General features: G+C 38.3%; 1 protein-coding gene across 1 annotated transcript in view; it reads right to left on the bottom strand.

Annotated features, from left to right (window-relative positions):
- LOC126248382 (uncharacterized) overlaps nt 1-17,760 on the bottom strand; it is a 549,077-nt gene that overhangs the window by 47,244 nt on the left and 484,073 nt on the right. The window contains exons 44-49 of the mRNA XM_049949323.1: nt 12,797-12,856; nt 11,607-11,669; nt 9,923-9,991; nt 6,607-6,669; nt 5,424-5,483; nt 1,976-2,068 (exon numbers count right to left, since the gene is read on the bottom strand). Coding sequence (XP_049805280.1) covers nt 1,976-2,068; nt 5,424-5,483; nt 6,607-6,669; nt 9,923-9,991; nt 11,607-11,669; nt 12,797-12,856 — 408 coding nt within the window. The remainder of the gene's footprint in view (nt 1-1,975; nt 2,069-5,423; nt 5,484-6,606; nt 6,670-9,922; nt 9,992-11,606; nt 11,670-12,796; nt 12,857-17,760) is intronic.

Genomic DNA, 17,760 nt, shown 5'->3' with positions numbered 1-17,760 from the left:
GTCATGCAAATGTCTTCCTAGTGGTAAAAGCCAAGAGTGAGAATGTTTATGTGAATATTACTGCACTGCACTGCATTAAAGATCACTAAGAAACACATCATTTTTGGTAACAATGACTTGTGCAGAAGTGTCAAGAAGTGTGATATTGATGACTGAAGCTGTTACTGAATGAATTATGGTATTTTTGTTTGATGGCACATCTAAAGGCAAAATTCTTTGCATGGGAAATGAAATGTTATTTTAGGATGTTACATAAACCTTAGCCTTTAGGAAAAAAGCCACAATCCAATTTCAACATCTTATAATTATCAGTTATCTATATTATTATACAGCTCCCCTCACAGTTATGACATTTTTCAATGGAAACAGGGCCAATGCTAAATTTTCTGGCATTTCATTTCATAAGAATCTCCACTTTATTTTCTGCATTATCACTTGCATAAAATTTTCTGAATATCCACTTTATTTTCAGCATTATCACTTACACAAAATTTTCTGTTCCTACCTCTAAAACATTGTGTTGCACTAAAAGTAAAGGCTTATTTTAATTGTAAGTGAGATATACAGTGGGTGGATCACTACAAATTGTGACAAAAATCTTAGTTGCATATAAAAGGGGACTTATAATCTATGTATTAACTAGGGATAATTATTATATATACTACTTAGAGTAGAGAGCTCTAATTCCTATGCGAGATGGAGGGTGAAAAGGAGGGGGGGGAGAGGCGGGGGGGGGGGGGACGACAGTGGGAAGGAGATGGCAGTATTGAAGGCAAAACTGTATGCAAGATATGCAGGATGAAAATGGAGGGAGTGACAGGGAGAAAACTGATTAGACAGCAAAGAGATGAAAAACTAAAGATTTACAAACTGGTTGTATGAGTGAAGAAGTTCAGAAAAGAACAACATGGGAGGAAGATGAAGATAGAGAAACAGCAAGGAGAAAGAGGGAGGAGGGGGTCATGTGACCTTGGGATGGGGTTTCATATGCAGCATCCTGAGAATATCTTCATCTGTTTGATTATTGCATGCAAGAAAGTAAGCATATCTTCCAATCTCAACACTATCATGGAAAACCCAACACTTTTAATCTCACCCCTACAGTGTGTAAGAATGATGACAGTGCCCTTTGTCGCAGAAAAAAGCTTTCTCCACATAGGAGGAAGGGTGGAGATTCTGGAATCATTAAATAAATCTGCAGATACTGATGTTTGTTTCAAAATAAGGTGCAGAGAAAGTGTACTATGTTCCCATAATCAGTACACACAGAACTTATACAATTAGTGCAGTAAATAACAACACTTGATACAATTTCTATCACAGGTATTTATGCAACCCAAAATAATGTTCATTGTGTCGGTGTGCAGTTTAAGCATGAGGACAAGAAAATATTAAAAGTACTTTTCTCTCATTTCATGCTAATGTACATCTATTTGCTACATAACAATCACCAACTGTGCCTATTTTTCGATCCCATTTTACAGAAATCTCATAACATGTGCAATAAAGGATGAATAAGTCATGAAATTCAAATGTATACAGATACCCTTGCATATACAAGCAACATGTCCTTAAACTGACTGCACTACAAACTGTAGCCTACACTTGTCCACCTACAACTGCAGTTTCTTGTTTCCTCTGTACAGTAGCACACATTTACTTGAAATGTTCCCGATACACATTTATTTCACAGGTATATACTAATTCAATTTACAGTTTAGTTAATAGAATTACTGTTTTAATAAAAGCACCTCAGTCACTTCATACACTTATTTTTAATCCAACAACCAGTTCCAGGATCTCATCCGATTCTCTAGTGGTAGTCTGTCATATGGCATCAGTTAAGCAAATATGATACCATATGACACACAACCACCTGAAACTTAGATCATCCTGAAATCAGTTCTGAAGTTAATAGCATTATGTCAGATGCTGGATTACTTTGAAATTATTACAGTACTTTTATGGTACTCACACTTCCTTTATAGTAATCAGTCACTTCAGTTTTTCTCAGCTTTACTACAAGGATTCTATTTGGGTTCCAGCTTTCAGGAACACAGCAAGGGAGCTGAAATGAAGGAAGCTAAGTCATTTGTAAGAGTAAAAGTAAAACTGTAGTGTCTTATTCGTAGTCATATTTTATGGCACAGAATGAAGAATTTGAATTCATTTCACATAAAAGATGGTGTTGCTATTTACCTCAAAGAACACACAATCAGGTTGACAACACAATCTGAACTGCAAACATTGTACCTAGGAGCTTACAAGAGGATAATTTATAACAGTAATTCAGCTGAGGACCCATGCCCTAGCACAAGTGCCATAGTGCTCATCATGGCTGCATATTTTGCCCACCACCAAAGAACACTGTCTGACCATGACGAGGGGGAAACCTGGAAATGCACTGTATTTAGATGGCACTGCAATAGCACTGCATATGACTTTGTTTCGTATTTCATATTTCTGAACAGCATAGATCACAAACAAAAACTTTTCAGTGTTATTTAATTATTTTTGGTGTGCTGAAGACAATATAATTTTTATGTTGTATAAACTGCCAGACAGAAACAAAATTTCAGAGATTTTTGCAATCAGGTTGTCATATAATTGTCACTTATTTAGTTTAAAAATCAAAAAAGGTCTTTCACACACATATTGATTGAAACATTGTAGTACTCTTCTATCCTCATGATGGATACTTGGAAACCCTACCCAAGGAAAAAATTGTATACATTGTGGGCAGTTTTAATGTAAAAGGATTTGGCTTTCAAACAAGAACTACATTGTAGATAAATCAGTTACATCAGCACCGGAACAGGGGCATTTTCAACTACAACAGCACACAGTCTTGAAAAACAGTTCAAAAACAGCTGTAAGCTTGGCAGTGTCCTCAAAACATTTAGACAACTATCTCTGCAATTCTTTCAAGGTCACAATGAATTCTTTGAATCTCATATTTCCAGTGAGCTTAAGGAACTGGTGTGTGTGTGTGTGTGTGTGTGTGTGTGTGTGTGTGTGTGTGTGTGTGTCAGAATTTCTTCATTTTTTTTAATTGCAACCCCATAAAATCAGAAATAAGTTATTTTTTACCCTGCAATGTCTGACTGTGGGCAGTGGGCAGTCAAGTTTACTTAAAATGTGAAATCTGAAATACATTCCAGATGTTCTAATTTTTGTTTCTGTTCTCTCTTTTCCTTCATAAATTCAACAAAAGCAGGTTTTAAATCAAAAAAATTATTCTAGGCATGCCCCTTAACATAACCATCCTACTTTTCAGTAATACATTAAGTCTTTGGTCAGTTCCATCATAAACTGTTGCAACTGACAGTGGAATAATGTGTGCAACTTTGGAAAAGTTACTATTTGTAGCACCAATTTCTTCAGGTGTTCCATGCATATAATTTAGCACAACATGCCTATTGATATACAGAACACTGAATTCCATTTGTTGAGTGCTGCAATTTTTTGTGCTTTCAGTGACAACTAAATCTTTAAATTCTTCCTGCATGGCACTGTAATGTCATTTCATAGCAAGTTTGCAGTACCCAGCAATTATTTGCAAGCCAACCCTCAGCCTACATGTGATCTGCACATTTGGCTCATATGTAGTTTGGTACGCCACAGCCTGTCCTGTTGTAAGCAAACCTGCTTACATGAAAAAAATAGTTGAACAATAAATATATAGTACAGACCACTTGCATTGAAGGAAGAGGCTATTCACATCACAGAGTCAACCGATGTGGCTTTGTTAACACACAGTGGAGTAATACTGTTACAAGTTTACAATTTCCCTGATAACCCAAAAATTTAAAGAAAGGAATTCCATGTTTCTCAAGTTACATAGTAAACACTTTCCAGGAATGGTCCTCATTCTATCTGCAGCAAAACATCCCTAGTGCAGAGGTATTAACTTTTAGCTGTACCAAATGTTCAAATTAAACAATGGAATGTAACAATATTGTTCATGAATGTTCAAATTATTTTTTTTAACACATTAAATATGACACATAAATTTCACAAGGTAGATAAATTTTCACAATTAAAAAGCAGTCCTTGTTCAGTGGATCAATAGGAATATTTGGGGCTGTTATCACTCTCATTGTACTTAATAATACTTTGTTTATATGATGTTGGCATATAAAAACAAAAAGTGAACTTTTACTACTCCATATTCCTCAGTAAAACAAGCTGTGAAACAATAATCCAGCAGTTAAATCTCAAAAGTCTATTTCAGACACTAGAAAGATAAAATATTTGTACACTAAAATGGCAAAACTTAGATACTGGCTACTACTTGCACATAGAGCTGATAATTTAGCAAATCTTCATATCTGCTGGTAAATGCTTTGCTCTAAGGATCAGATTGAAACTGACATAATAACCTAAACTTTTATACAAAAATTTCCTACACAGTCTTTCTGTTAATGATATTTACAAGTCACTTATCACCTATACTCATGTTGCTGTAGAGTCTAACCACACTGGTAGATAAACTTTATCTTTCACTACAGTATATTTTGCTGAAGCTCTATGACAATAAACAATGAATTCAGTTATAAAAACATTGAGTAAGAACATTTACTCCTTTGGATTATAAGGATTTAATCAGTCACTCATGTGTAAGTATAAGCCACATTTTTAAAGTAAATGGCATTTTAAAATAAAATAAAAAGCAAAAACAATATTATAACAACTATAACAACTTTATTTTCATAAGAAAACCCGGCCAATGATCAACTTTCTGTCATAAGTTCCTCTTATTTTAAGGTTCTTACAGTACCGTTACTTCTGAAACCAATCCTCATGGAAATCTGCCGCCTGTGTACACCTTCCGATACTGTAGACTTTTTTTTCACAATTCCATAGTGTCTATATTCTCAAATTTGTTTATTGTCATTCTGCACCAGGCCACCAGTTCCGAACAATGGTCGCCCATTTTGTTTCTCATTGTCTTTTTTCTAACCATTCCAGCACTAATAGCATTTTCTATATACATTTCACTAATCTGCCAATAAATTTCGGCAACTATCGTATCTCCTGCATTTAAGAAACAAATAACAGTGTGCATTTCACAATTGCAGACATTTTTAATCAGCTCAGCCATTTGAAACACTCTTAAATAAATGATCATTGTGGCATTTGTGAATAGCCAACAGCTAAAGGTACTTTGCAAGGATGTGCTGTATGGCAACCACAGAGTGCAGGGGGTCATATTTGAAAATGGTACTTTAAAAATGCACTTCATATATTCTTTTCAAACTCACAGAAGATGTAATTCTGATTAAGTCACTGTTCAGTTCAATACGAAATACAAGTTTCTCAGCAATAAGTACTGACATTTAATGAAGATTTTATGTCACAGAAATTATAACTACTAATCTATACCAGATCTAGAGAATCAGTATCATAATGAGGATACTTACAACACTACCTTGTCTTGAAACTACAGGTCTTTCCAGTTTTTGCATAGAAAGTCCAGATTCCTGTAATTAAACAAAAATCGGTTTTCAAATAAGAAACAGCAAATGTCCAAATATAAACTATGGTGTCTTGCATGTTAGTGACAGTCTGCTATACAGAGTGGCAAGTAATTCAATGTAAAAATCGAGATGCTGAAAGTGATACAAAATATAATGTTTCCATCAACTTAAGTTGATGTACAGAATAATATCACTAATTCCACATACAGGTTATATAATGTACTTCAACACTTATGCTACAAAAAACTTCACTCATATAGATAAAAAATTTAGCAGGGCTTAATCAGTTAACAACAAAGTTCTACATAACTAAACAAAACTATTAGCATAATGCTCCTAGTAGTATTTAGATTGATCATTCAGAATTATGTAAACACGTTATATGCAAATCACATTAGGTTATGGAAAAAATCCACACATTTCTCTTTTTAATTCTACATGAAATACAAAGGTTATGACATTTATTAAACATTTGTTGCCACTGAAATTGCACCAAGTCTTCAAATATATTATACATACAATGCAACTTGGACTTTTGCAGGAGATGTTGGAGCATAACCATGCAATTGCAAACTAATTTATGGGCTGCTGCAGTGGGAGGGGGAAACAAGCCCTGTCTTTTTCTCACATGGCAGGCAGCACACTGGAATAAACATTGCATTCACAATGCTTACAACACTACGATGGTGTGCTGTATTGTTTAGTACTTAAGGTTGGCAATGGGCACAAACATTCCACACTGGCCCAAAGTCTTTCAACTTACACTGATCCCTTCATTTCCAGAAAAGGGTCAAATTATGCTGTGTATATAGTAAGCTGAAAGTAAGTGTATATAGTAAGTGTAGCACATTCCATCCATTCCAAACACCAGTTCCTCACAGTACTTGAGAAATTTTCTCTGTAAGGAGTTAATTATTTGTATACTCTCTCCCAACTTTTTCATGCTTTATTATTATTTTGTTTACAAATTTTCTGATCTGTATTCTATAAACTATGTACTGACCCATTCCATGACAATGTAGCTTTGGATTACATAGTCCCATAAAACCTGATAAATAAATGAAATAAAAATAAAATGCCAACTATTTTACATCAGAGCTCTTTAAGTAGTAATGGCAATACTTACAACATTGTTATCGTCTTTTGTAACTACAGAGCTTCTCAGTTTTCCTGTTTGAAGACTCGATTCCTGTAATTAAGTAAATGAGGTGGTTTATTCAGATAAGAAATTACAAATTAATACAGATAAACTATGTTGAATTGCATGGCAGTGACAAAAACTGCTACATACAGTGGCAAATATTAAATCACGAAAGAGGAATACAGGAAATCTAGTAATACTGGCTGGTTGTAATTACACTTGCTCTATTTATCCCATTATAACACAGAAATTAACTGCCGTAAGAGTACCAAACTTCGTAACATTAATGTCAAGGACATGAGGAAAGGAAATAATACAGAATCAATTCAATTGAAACACTTTTAATGTGCCGCAATGGTACATCATACCATTACTGCTACAAAAAGGGCTCAATATGGCGCCCATCAGTGTCAAGAAGAGTCTGGAAGTGAGGATTGCATTCTGCACATCAGAAAAAAGCATGTACATGGGTATGAAAGCTACCTGTCTTGACATACTGCGCTTCAGGTCAATAGATGTATGAATGTTGCCCTGGTAAACCCTGTCATTCAGGTAGCTACACAACCAGAAATAACTGGCAGTGGGACCAGATGATCGTGTAGGCCAAGCATTTAGAAACAATTGGCTGACAATTCAATCATTTTCAAATGTGTTTCAGAGAAGCAGGTGAACTTCACGAGCGATGTGCAGTGGGGCCCCATTTTGCATGAAAACTGTCGAGTCCAATGTGTCTCTCTCCTATAGGGTGGGTATTACATGCTGGCGAAGCATATAACAGTAATGCTGGCCAGTCACACTGTATGTCTTTGGGCCATGAGCACCAACCTGTTCAAAAAAGAATGGGCCAATGATGAACGTAGCTGGGAAGCCACACCATAGGGTGACACGTTCACCATACAGAGGAACTTCATACAAAGTGACAAAGTGATTGGAGGTGAAGATGCCCACACTCAGCAATTCTGTGAGCTCAACTCACCCATCAGGGAAATATGAGCTTTGTCTGTCCATAGGATGGCCCAGGGCCACCCTCATTAACTTCAATCCTTGTGAGAAAGTGGAGGGCGATGTCAACACCTTGTAGTGCGTCCTGTGGTGCAAGCTGCTGTACAATATGGATCTTGTACAGATACCATTTGAGAATGGCTCAAAGCACCTTCCATACAGTCGACTACATGATGTTCAACTGCCATGACACGCCATGCACACTGCCTGATGATCAGGAAATGCATGCAGTATTGTCTGCCATAGCAACAGCTATTACATCAACCAACTGTGGTGCGACTGGTCTTCGGCTTCTTCCCAGTGCGACGCCCAGTTCTCAAGTTGATTCAGATTTCTTCATCATGCTCCCCACAGCAGGTGGAGAGATAGGACCCTTCTTTAATTCTTTCAGCCACTGATATTCTAAAAGTGCAGCTGCAGGATTACTTTTCTTTTGATAATAGAGCTTCACCAATAATACCCTGCTCCTTTTGTCCCAGCTCAGGTTGACACGTCAACAAGTGCACTACAACTGGTCAGGTGTGTGAGATTGTGAATCACGATGACTGCTCACGGCAGCTGGTGGTCATAGTTGGAACTAGATGGTGGCACTGCATTGCAGGGGAATCATGCACTCCATACTCTGGACATTAATGCTACCAAGTCTGGTACTTGTACGGTAATGTGTTAAATAGGGAAAGTTTAATTATAACCACCTGGTACATTAGGTACCCATTAACTGAATATTACACACTGCAATCGTAGTTCTTCCATACAAATAAAACTTTGCATTTCAATGCCTATGCCAAAGAAAAATTCTCTCATACAGATAAGAAATTAATATGGAGTAATAATATGTTGCTATGTGGCTTCCTTAATGTACTAACTACTCGAAAGGATTTTTAGCATTCTGTCAGATGCTGTTGTTGAATCCACAGTATTTCAACAATGAAGGTGCTCATGATATTCAGATGCAACTGTGGGGAACTGTAATGATGAGTTAATTTTCATGCTAGCTAGCCAGAAAAGTGCGCGGACCACAAGGTGGTAAGGGGCTTTAATGTCATCACAGGAGATGCTGACTTCCACAGGCCTTGCTGGAGAAATGAGCAAGAAATACCACACTGTGTGATATGGGAATGCCACACTGCACAGTGCAGGAAACCTGGCTTCTAACGTATGAACTTGGACAACTTTAAGAACAGTCTGCCCTAGATGGCTTAGAGTCCTCATCAGTACATTCTCGCTGTATTCACTTCTCTAGCCCACACAATGTTGCACTTCTAAATACAGTTGTGATGAACATAAACACAATGGCAGGAGAGATCAGCCAAAGAATCTGTTGTTTCTGGCTGGTGTCTAGATATGGATCACAGAATTAACTATGGAGAGGCCAAGATTCTCGCATCTGCCTCGACCTACTGGGACACTGTCATCATAAAATGACCAAAATATGTATTCCAAATAATGTAATTAAAAAAAAAAAATCAGAGGATTTCAGCTCATCAAAGTGTGGGCATCAACAGTGGCAACACTAAGACATTGTTGCATGCATAGAAACAAATCTACAAAGAACACACGGATGAGACTCCAACCCATATCACCTAGGTCAAGCAGCAGCAACTTCCTTGAGCACATATACTGGGCTCCCTGGTCTATTGCCAGGCTTCCTGCATTGCACAGTGGTCGGTGGACCGTTGCTCTGGTAGGGTGCTCTGGAACGCCAAAGTGCCCTCACTGAGGGGGAAAAAACTGCAAAGAAGTATGTGGTGATCTATGAAAGCTATTAAATATTCCCGCAAACAAAACATATGTTGTGTTTCACACCACTGAAAAACAACAGAAGATGCACATATCAGTACCACACTGTTTCTAGAAACAGAACTGCTAGAATCTGATAGGAAAAGACAGCAGTACATCACTTTGTTTCAGAGTGCCTCAAAGTATACAACACTGAGAGTTCACTTTACATGACGAAGTATCTTTTAAACTTAATAAACATCTATTGTTAAAATAGCCTGAAAATTTCATTAATTTGTGACACTTAATTCCTGTACTGTGGCAATTTAAATAAAATGTTAAGTTCCTATACCAGTAAGCTGTTTAAACTACTACCAGTAGGATAAGTTCATTCACAGAGACTAACAGATTAAAGGGTTAACTCATCACAAGTAAATTGATTTTTTTCAATTTTAAAATTCTACAAAATATGTACTACATGTTCTACATATTTAGTACTAAAGTGTATTATTTACCACTGAAATTGTGAACAGTGTTCTATACTGTATCAGACCATTAAATCTACAATGACAGTACTTACGACAACAACTGTGTTATTTTCCTTTGCAGCTGGAGGGCTGTCATCTATTCTTGACTGAAGACCACATTCCTGTAATTACAAAAAATTAATCCACACCAAAGAATGGAAATGATTACAGAGTATCTCTGGTTTACTGTTCTTCCAGAAGGTCTGTAACATGTGGTAGGAAGTATTAGAATGTAAATGGAGATTGTGAAAGTGGTATTTTACATCAGCTGAATATCAATTTACATTTATGTACTGTATTATATTATTGATAGTTTCACAGATAGTTGTTTCAACTCTGCCGCATGGGGCGTGGGTACCCCCAACTTGCCCAGTGGATAGGTGCATGCTGTTGGCTGCCCACCACATGACCTTTGTGCTCCACATTTGCACCTTCTCTCACTTATACATGTGTAATTAAATAACCTAAATATGACACTTCCAGTGAGGGATCTACAGATGAAACTATTTTAAAGACAGCCTGGTAGAGTAAACTGGACTTTTGTCAAATGTCTGTCTTCACTACAGTTACCTCCAGGTACATGTTTCCTGGTTTATTGAGAAAACATTGTGTAGCTTGGTCATAGTACTGAGACATGTATTCAGGACCTGTGCAGCCTAGAAAATAAATGAAAATCATTTACCATTCCATTTTTTATTTGAACCTTGCATTGCATATCTGGAAATGCAAGTAATTGATTTACAAAACTGCTCTCTGCTCAAGAACATGTAATACATTATGGAACCATGACACACATGTAGAAGTTTCCTAAGCTACAAATAAATACAGATGACATCAAGTTTATGAACAATGGTTTCTTCATCAATAGCTTTTTCTGTCACGAAAATGGCAAAAAAAGAGAAAGGTCCCAGATTCATAATCCACCATGGATTAGCATTTTGCAACTTATGGAAACGTTGGGTTTAGCAAAAGATTTTATCACTTTCATATAAAGAGAAACATAGTGTTCTACAAACAAAATAATATGTTAGTATTTTTTATTTAGGTTCAATTTTTCTATTGACTTGATTCTCTTACTAGCACATTTCCTTAGTTGTGGTTAATTCACTATTCTCCTATTAAAATTACTTTGTGATTTAGGTTTCAGCAAGTTGGGTGGTAGTGGCCAGCCATCACATGTCCACTCTGCTACCTCTTTTGTACGTATGTGCAGTGTGAGCCATATGCTGGCAATGCTACTCCCTGCCCCCACTATAATCTGTACAGTAATTTTAATTGGAGTATACCCACTAATACTGAGCACAAAGTGTTGACTCCCTGACCAAAGGTTCCTCATTCCCAGACAGTCTCTGCATGAGAAGTTCCATGTGGAACAACTTGGGTTTTACCATATACATCATTGTTCAAGCTACAAAAAACTTTTTTCACATAGATAAAAATCTCATACTAATTAAATACTTTAAAATATAATTCAGACAATGTAATTGCTCTACACAAATGCATTTAACAACTTACCAATATGTTACATTTGATATCTTCTCTGGTCACTTATATTTACAACAATACCATTTAGTCAGCTCAACAAATTTAGTCTAGACTGATTCACTTTTTAATTCTATACAACATGAAATGCAAGGCTTGGCGGTATCAAGTTTGAACAGTTAATTAACATCAGTTGACATCAAAACTATAACTGCTTACCTGTATATCTACTAAATCAATATTGACTGTACTTACAACATTGTTATCTTCAGCTGAAACTGGAGAACTTATCTGATTTCCTACGCAGAGATCTGAATCCTGAAATTAAACGAGAAGAGGACACTGCTCAGAACAAGGAATATAGTATAATGGTTGGTAAGTGACAAAACATCACAGCAGATCTGCAATATACAATAAAAGGATTTCAAAGTAAACTGAAGATGTGATATGTAATTACACACATATATTACAGACTACACTCCAGTGCTTGCTCCATCACTAACTTCTTATACAGAAAATTTTTTATATTGATTAAGCACTAGACAATATAATTCAGTGCTGTAGACTTTATTTAACTCACTATAGATACTGTCCCTGTCCATATCTTTTACTTAATTTCACAGAATAAGGAGAACAACTTTCTGACACGAACTGCCACCAGAACTATTAAATCCAGAATGAAATCACTCACTACACTGTTATGTTACACTGAAACTGAACAACTTCTCAGTTTCCCCACTTTGAAGTTATGCTAAAGTAATTAAACAAAGAAACAGTCTTCTAGACAACAAATTAAAACAGAACACAGCTAAATTATGATGTATTATAATTATGTATGTATTATAATTATTAAAAATATTATTTGGTCTATGGAGTACCATGGCACATGTTACAATCACCTCAAACTGTAAGCACAAGGACCTTAATACACATGAATCAACACTTATAATAAATTAAAAGGGGAAGTTGATGCAGATGAATTTAGGTCCATTTAAAACAAAGCTATATGAGGCACAGAAACTGAAATGTTATTACTCAGTGGATGAATTAATGCCAGGCAAACTGCAAATTTGAGCTGGATACAACACGGTACATAAATAAAAAAAAAATTCATTTTAATGTTATTATTCTTTTTTGTATTATTATTGAGAACATCATTGCCCATGCTGTAAATGTTTTACAAATGAACTGCAACATTATACTGTACTATGAGTAATCCAATATGAATTACACAAAAAACTTAAAATGTTCATGCCAGCAAAAATGCCTCTTCTAAAAGTAACCATAAAAGGATTAACTAACAATTTGCAGCAGTTACTATGTACAAAGCATGTACCACTTGTTTTACGAAACTAAGCTGCAGAAATCTAAGAACAATTCCTGTCTCTGAAGAAGCAGTCAGCCAACAGTTTCAGAGCTACTAAATCAGCTGTGACAATACTTACGTTATTAGCTCTGTCTTGAGGTAAAGGGCTGCCCAATACTCTTGTCTGAGGAACTGACACCTATAATTAGAGAAGTAAAGATGGTATTTAAACCAAGTAGTAAGGAAAGTAAATACTTCATTCAATAGTGCAGAAAAGGGAAATTCTGAGGTATTCAACTGCCTAAGTAATTGTATAAAACAAAAAAAAATTGATAAAATTACAGAGACATAAACAGACTGGCCAAATAGTTAAATACCTAAGGTATTATTTTCTAAAGCAATTTTCTCTATCATCAGTAACAGGAATTACATCTCATGAAGGGATGTACCGGCAAACCTTAACTTATCTTTCTACCTACTGAACATAATCCACATGTGACGGTGAGATGTTCACATCACTCTTTTACATACATTGCTTATGTTGATGATAGAAAATACAAGGTAAAATCATTGTAATAGCACCAGTGCTAGCACAATAGCTTCAGAAACAAAATTTAACCCATTGAGATCCCAAAACGATCTCTCTTCTCTCATCTCAGTACATGAGCATACCATGCAAATTTACAAGTACGAACTATAACCATGAGAACTATAAGGTGCTTGACAGGTTAATGCCTAGTATATTTAAAAATTAGCTAATTACATCTTCACTAGACACATGACACAAACTTGCTTAGAAAAAGACAAAAACATAGGTAACTAAGATAACTCTGAAATTTGATTCTAGTACTTTCTACTTAATTACATAAAATTCATTTTTAAGAGCATCTTTTTATTTGCTTTGCTGCATTTAATATTTTATGATTTAACTCTTACAACAAATTTATCTTACACATCACTTGAATATCTTAATGAAACCTTGGAGATTTGCTCTTAGCTGTATGAACACTTCCTGATCACAAGCCACATCATTTGAATTTTGTTGTTGTGCTCTCAATCTTTTAAATAAGGCATGTGCTTCAAGGCTTATCAGTAACTCAGCTCAGTGCCTTACATTAAGAAACTCAGGGGCTGCATGTGAACGGTTAATATTTTAACAGTTAAAAGGAGGTGCAGTTTGGTGTGTCCTGGAGAAGAATACAGCATTAACTTTTATTCTTTACACGTATGTAAATGACCATCAAGGTCTAGCAGTGGTGACTTTGATTATTAACCAAATCATTGTAGGTCTTGGTGCAACTGAGGCTTAAGTCATGAATAAACAGCAGCAGTAATGGAAGCAGGAGAATTTAAGTTTCAGGCTTCACCTCATTATATAAAAATGACCTTATGTAGGAGAGTGGAAGAGTAGCTAGAGGTTCAGGGTACGCTCTTGACCTTCGAGTGGAAAGCTGCCCGTAAACAAGGAGGAATTGGCAAAACATCAATGGCATTAGGATGTAGGTGGCAATGGACAGCACTGCATTAGACACACAAAGATTATCCACAAGACATGTGGCCCGTAATCAAAAATCTGATGATGATCTCTCCACTGATAAAAAAACACTGAATTAGTATCCAGTTAGAAGGCTACTAAATGATCCATTCCTTTTCAAAGTTCCATTTTTTCGAAGTATTACATGTACAAATATGACTGACGTGATGCATAAATAGAACTGTAGACTCACTGAGTTTGCATTGTGCCCACCAGCTGGCATTAGGAATCCAGTGCCTCGACAAAATGACATTAAAGCAAAAATAGAGTTTTGCCTTCAAGTTGAAGTTCAGTGGTGAAGCAACCTTCCATTTATCTGGTAAAATGATTGCTGATTACAAAAATTTCATCTCGCTACAAGACAGAGCACCCATTCATAGGAGCTTTGATATTCATTGCTAGGTAAACAACAAATTTCCAGAGCGATGGACTTGGCAAAAAGGTGAAGACGATGTGGCTCTGTTCCTCGTCTCCCACCCTCCAGGTTGCTTGACCTAATGCCTAGTGAATTTTTCCTAAAGGGGCTCATTAAAGACTGTGTTTAGGTACTCACACTGCCAAGAACACTGGAACAGCTCAGAGAATCCATCACCACTGCTGTGATGGTCATTGTCACCACTGCTGTGATGATCACTGTCAAGGTACTGCTACATACCGGTAAACCTGACTATTGCTTGGACGTGTGTCATGTGACCAAACAGGTACTTGGAACATTTGTAAAGTTCAAAATGCATCCTTGTGTTTGTATCTGCTTTTGTACACCACTGTGATGCCATACTCCTGAAGCCTCGGTATCCATCTAGCCAGACAACCCAACTGATTCATGATGATAGTGATCTAAATATGAGAATCTTGATTCATCACCAGCATGAGTAATTTGCAAATAAATAAAGCTGCACTAGATCATGGCCCAAACAATTTCAGGGCATTTTCTCGGTTGGAGAGGAGATCATCTCAGACTTGGAAGAGAGTACTCTGGATGCATAAGCTATAACCTTTTCAGCAACTACCTGACGATGTAGTAGAAATTCACCTAACCCATAACTGTTGGTGTTGTTGTGAAGTTCTGGATCAGCATTCTTGTCATAAAAATGACTGAAGATGACGTTCATGCATCCTTAAAGACAAGGAAAGATCTTGTTGCGACTCATTCTAGGAAAATTTAGAATCTCCCTGCAGCAGTTCATGCAATGGGCATGCACTGTTCCAGAAGTCCTTTCTGACTCGCTGGTAGGATCAGCACATCCTGAAGGAACTTCTCACAGTACAGTCATGTTGAGAAGGTGGAAAATCTGTGTTTGCTTTTATTTTCTTTGGATCAGGATAGACTCCATTGCCATTAACTAAATGACTCAAGAATTTTTCACATTCAGGGGGAGGCATTCAGTATGAACATTCTTCAGCACAGTTCTCAGGTGGCTCACATTTTCTTGAAATGTCTTCCAACAAACAAAAACATGTTGTCCATATAAGGTGTCAAAGAAAGTTGTCCATCTTATGTTCAAGTGGGGCTAAGGGATTACACAGACCTAAATGCATAACTTTGAACTCATACAGACCATCAGGAATTATGAGAGCAAAAAATGGTTCAAATGGCTCTGAGCACTATGGGACTCAACTGCTGAGGTCATTAGTCCCCTAGAACTTAGAACTAGTTAAACCTAACTAACCTAAGGACATCACACACATCCATGCCCGAGGCAGGATTCGAACCTGCGACCGTAGCGGTCCCGCGGTTCCAGACTGCAGCGCCAGAACCGCGCGGCCACTTCGGCCGGCTTATGAGAGCAATTTTTCTTCAATCAGCCTTGTCAGCCTCAGTTTTCCAATAGCCTCTTTATATGTCCTAGTTAAAAAAAAAACTTTGCTTCTTTTGAGCAATCTAGGCTGTTGTCAACAGCTGGAATGGATAGCTATTATTCTTCTTGACACAGTTAAATGGTTACTACACAATGCAGGAACACCATGTGCCATGTACACTCCTGGAAATTGAAATAAGAACACCGTGATTTCATTGTCCCAGGAAGGGGAAACTTTATTGACACATTCCTGGGGTCAGATACATCACATGATCACACTGACAGAACCACAGGCACATAGACACAGGCAACAGAGCATGCACAATGTCGGCACTAGTACAGTGTATATCCACCTTTCGCAGCAATGCAGGCTGCTATTCTCCCATGGAGACGATCGTAGAGATGCTGGATGTAGTCCTGTGGAACGGCTTGCCATGCCATTTCCACCTGGCGCCTCAGTTGGACCAGCGTTCATGCTGGACGTGCAGACCGCGTGAGACGACGCTTCATCCAGTCCCAAACATGCTCAATGGGGGACAGATCCGGAGATCTTGCTGGCCAGGGTAGTTGACTTACACCTTCTAGAGCACGTTGGGTGGCACGGGATACATGCGGACGTGCATTGTCCTGTTGGAACAGCAAGTTCCCTTGCCGGTCTAGGAATGGTAGAACGATGGGTTCGATGACGGTTTGGATGTACCGTGCACTATTCAGTGTCCCCTCGACGATCACCAGTGGTGTACGGCCAGTGTAGGAGATCGCTCCCCACACCATGATGCCGGGTGTTGGCCCTGTGTGCCTCGGTCGTATGCAGTCCTGATTGTGGCGCTCACCTGCACGGCGCCAAACACGCATACGACCATCATTGGCACCAAGGCAGAAGCGACTCTCATCGCTGAAGACGACACGTCTCCATTCGTCCCTCCATTCACGCCTGTCGCGACACCACTGGAGCCGGGCTGCACGATGTTGGGGCGTGAGCGGAAGACGGCCTAACGGTGTGCGGGACCGTAGCCCAGCTTCATGGAGACGGTTGCGAATGGTCCTCGCCGATACCCCAGGAGCAACAGTGTCCCTAATTTTCTGGGAAGTGGTGGTGCGGTCCCCTACGGCACTGCGTACGATCCTACGGTCTTGGCGTGCATCCGTGCGTCGCTGCAGTCCGGTCCCAGGTCGACGGGCACGTGCACCTTCCGCCGACCACTGGCGACAACATCGATGTACTGTGGAGACCTCACGCCCCACGTGTTGAGCAATTCGGCGGTACGTCCACCCGGCCTCCCGCATGCCCACTATACGCCCTCGCTCAAAGTCCGTCAACTGCACATACGGCTCACGTCCACGCTGTCGCGGCATGCTACCAGTGTTAAAGACTGCGATGGAGCTCCGTATGCCACGGCAAACTGGCTGACACTGACGGCGGCGGTGCACAAATGCTGCGCAGCTAGCGCCATTCGACGGCCAACACCGCGGTTCCTGGTGTGTCCGCTGTGCCGTGCGTGTGATCATTGCTTGTACAGCCCTCTCACAGTGTCCGGAGCAAGTATGGTGGGTCTGACACACCGGTGTCAATGTGTTCTTTTTTCCATTTCCAGGAGTGTATATTTTTCACTATTCACATGGGAGAGAACCAAGGACTCTCTGAAGGTTTAGCAATAAAATGTTGCAGTACCTTCGCAACTCCAGCTGCATTATTCATCATTCAGCTGGCAACACACTATATGACTGCTGGCTAATTGAAGGATGAGTCTCAGTCTTAACATGGTGTTT

The sequence above is a fragment of the Schistocerca nitens genome, chromosome 3, assembly GCF_023898315.1.
Source record: "Schistocerca nitens isolate TAMUIC-IGC-003100 chromosome 3, iqSchNite1.1, whole genome shotgun sequence".
Lineage (NCBI taxonomy): Eukaryota > Metazoa > Arthropoda > Insecta > Orthoptera > Acrididae > Schistocerca > Schistocerca nitens.
Note: the sequence above shows the minus strand (reverse complement) of the source record. Positions and strands in the feature narration are given on the sequence as shown.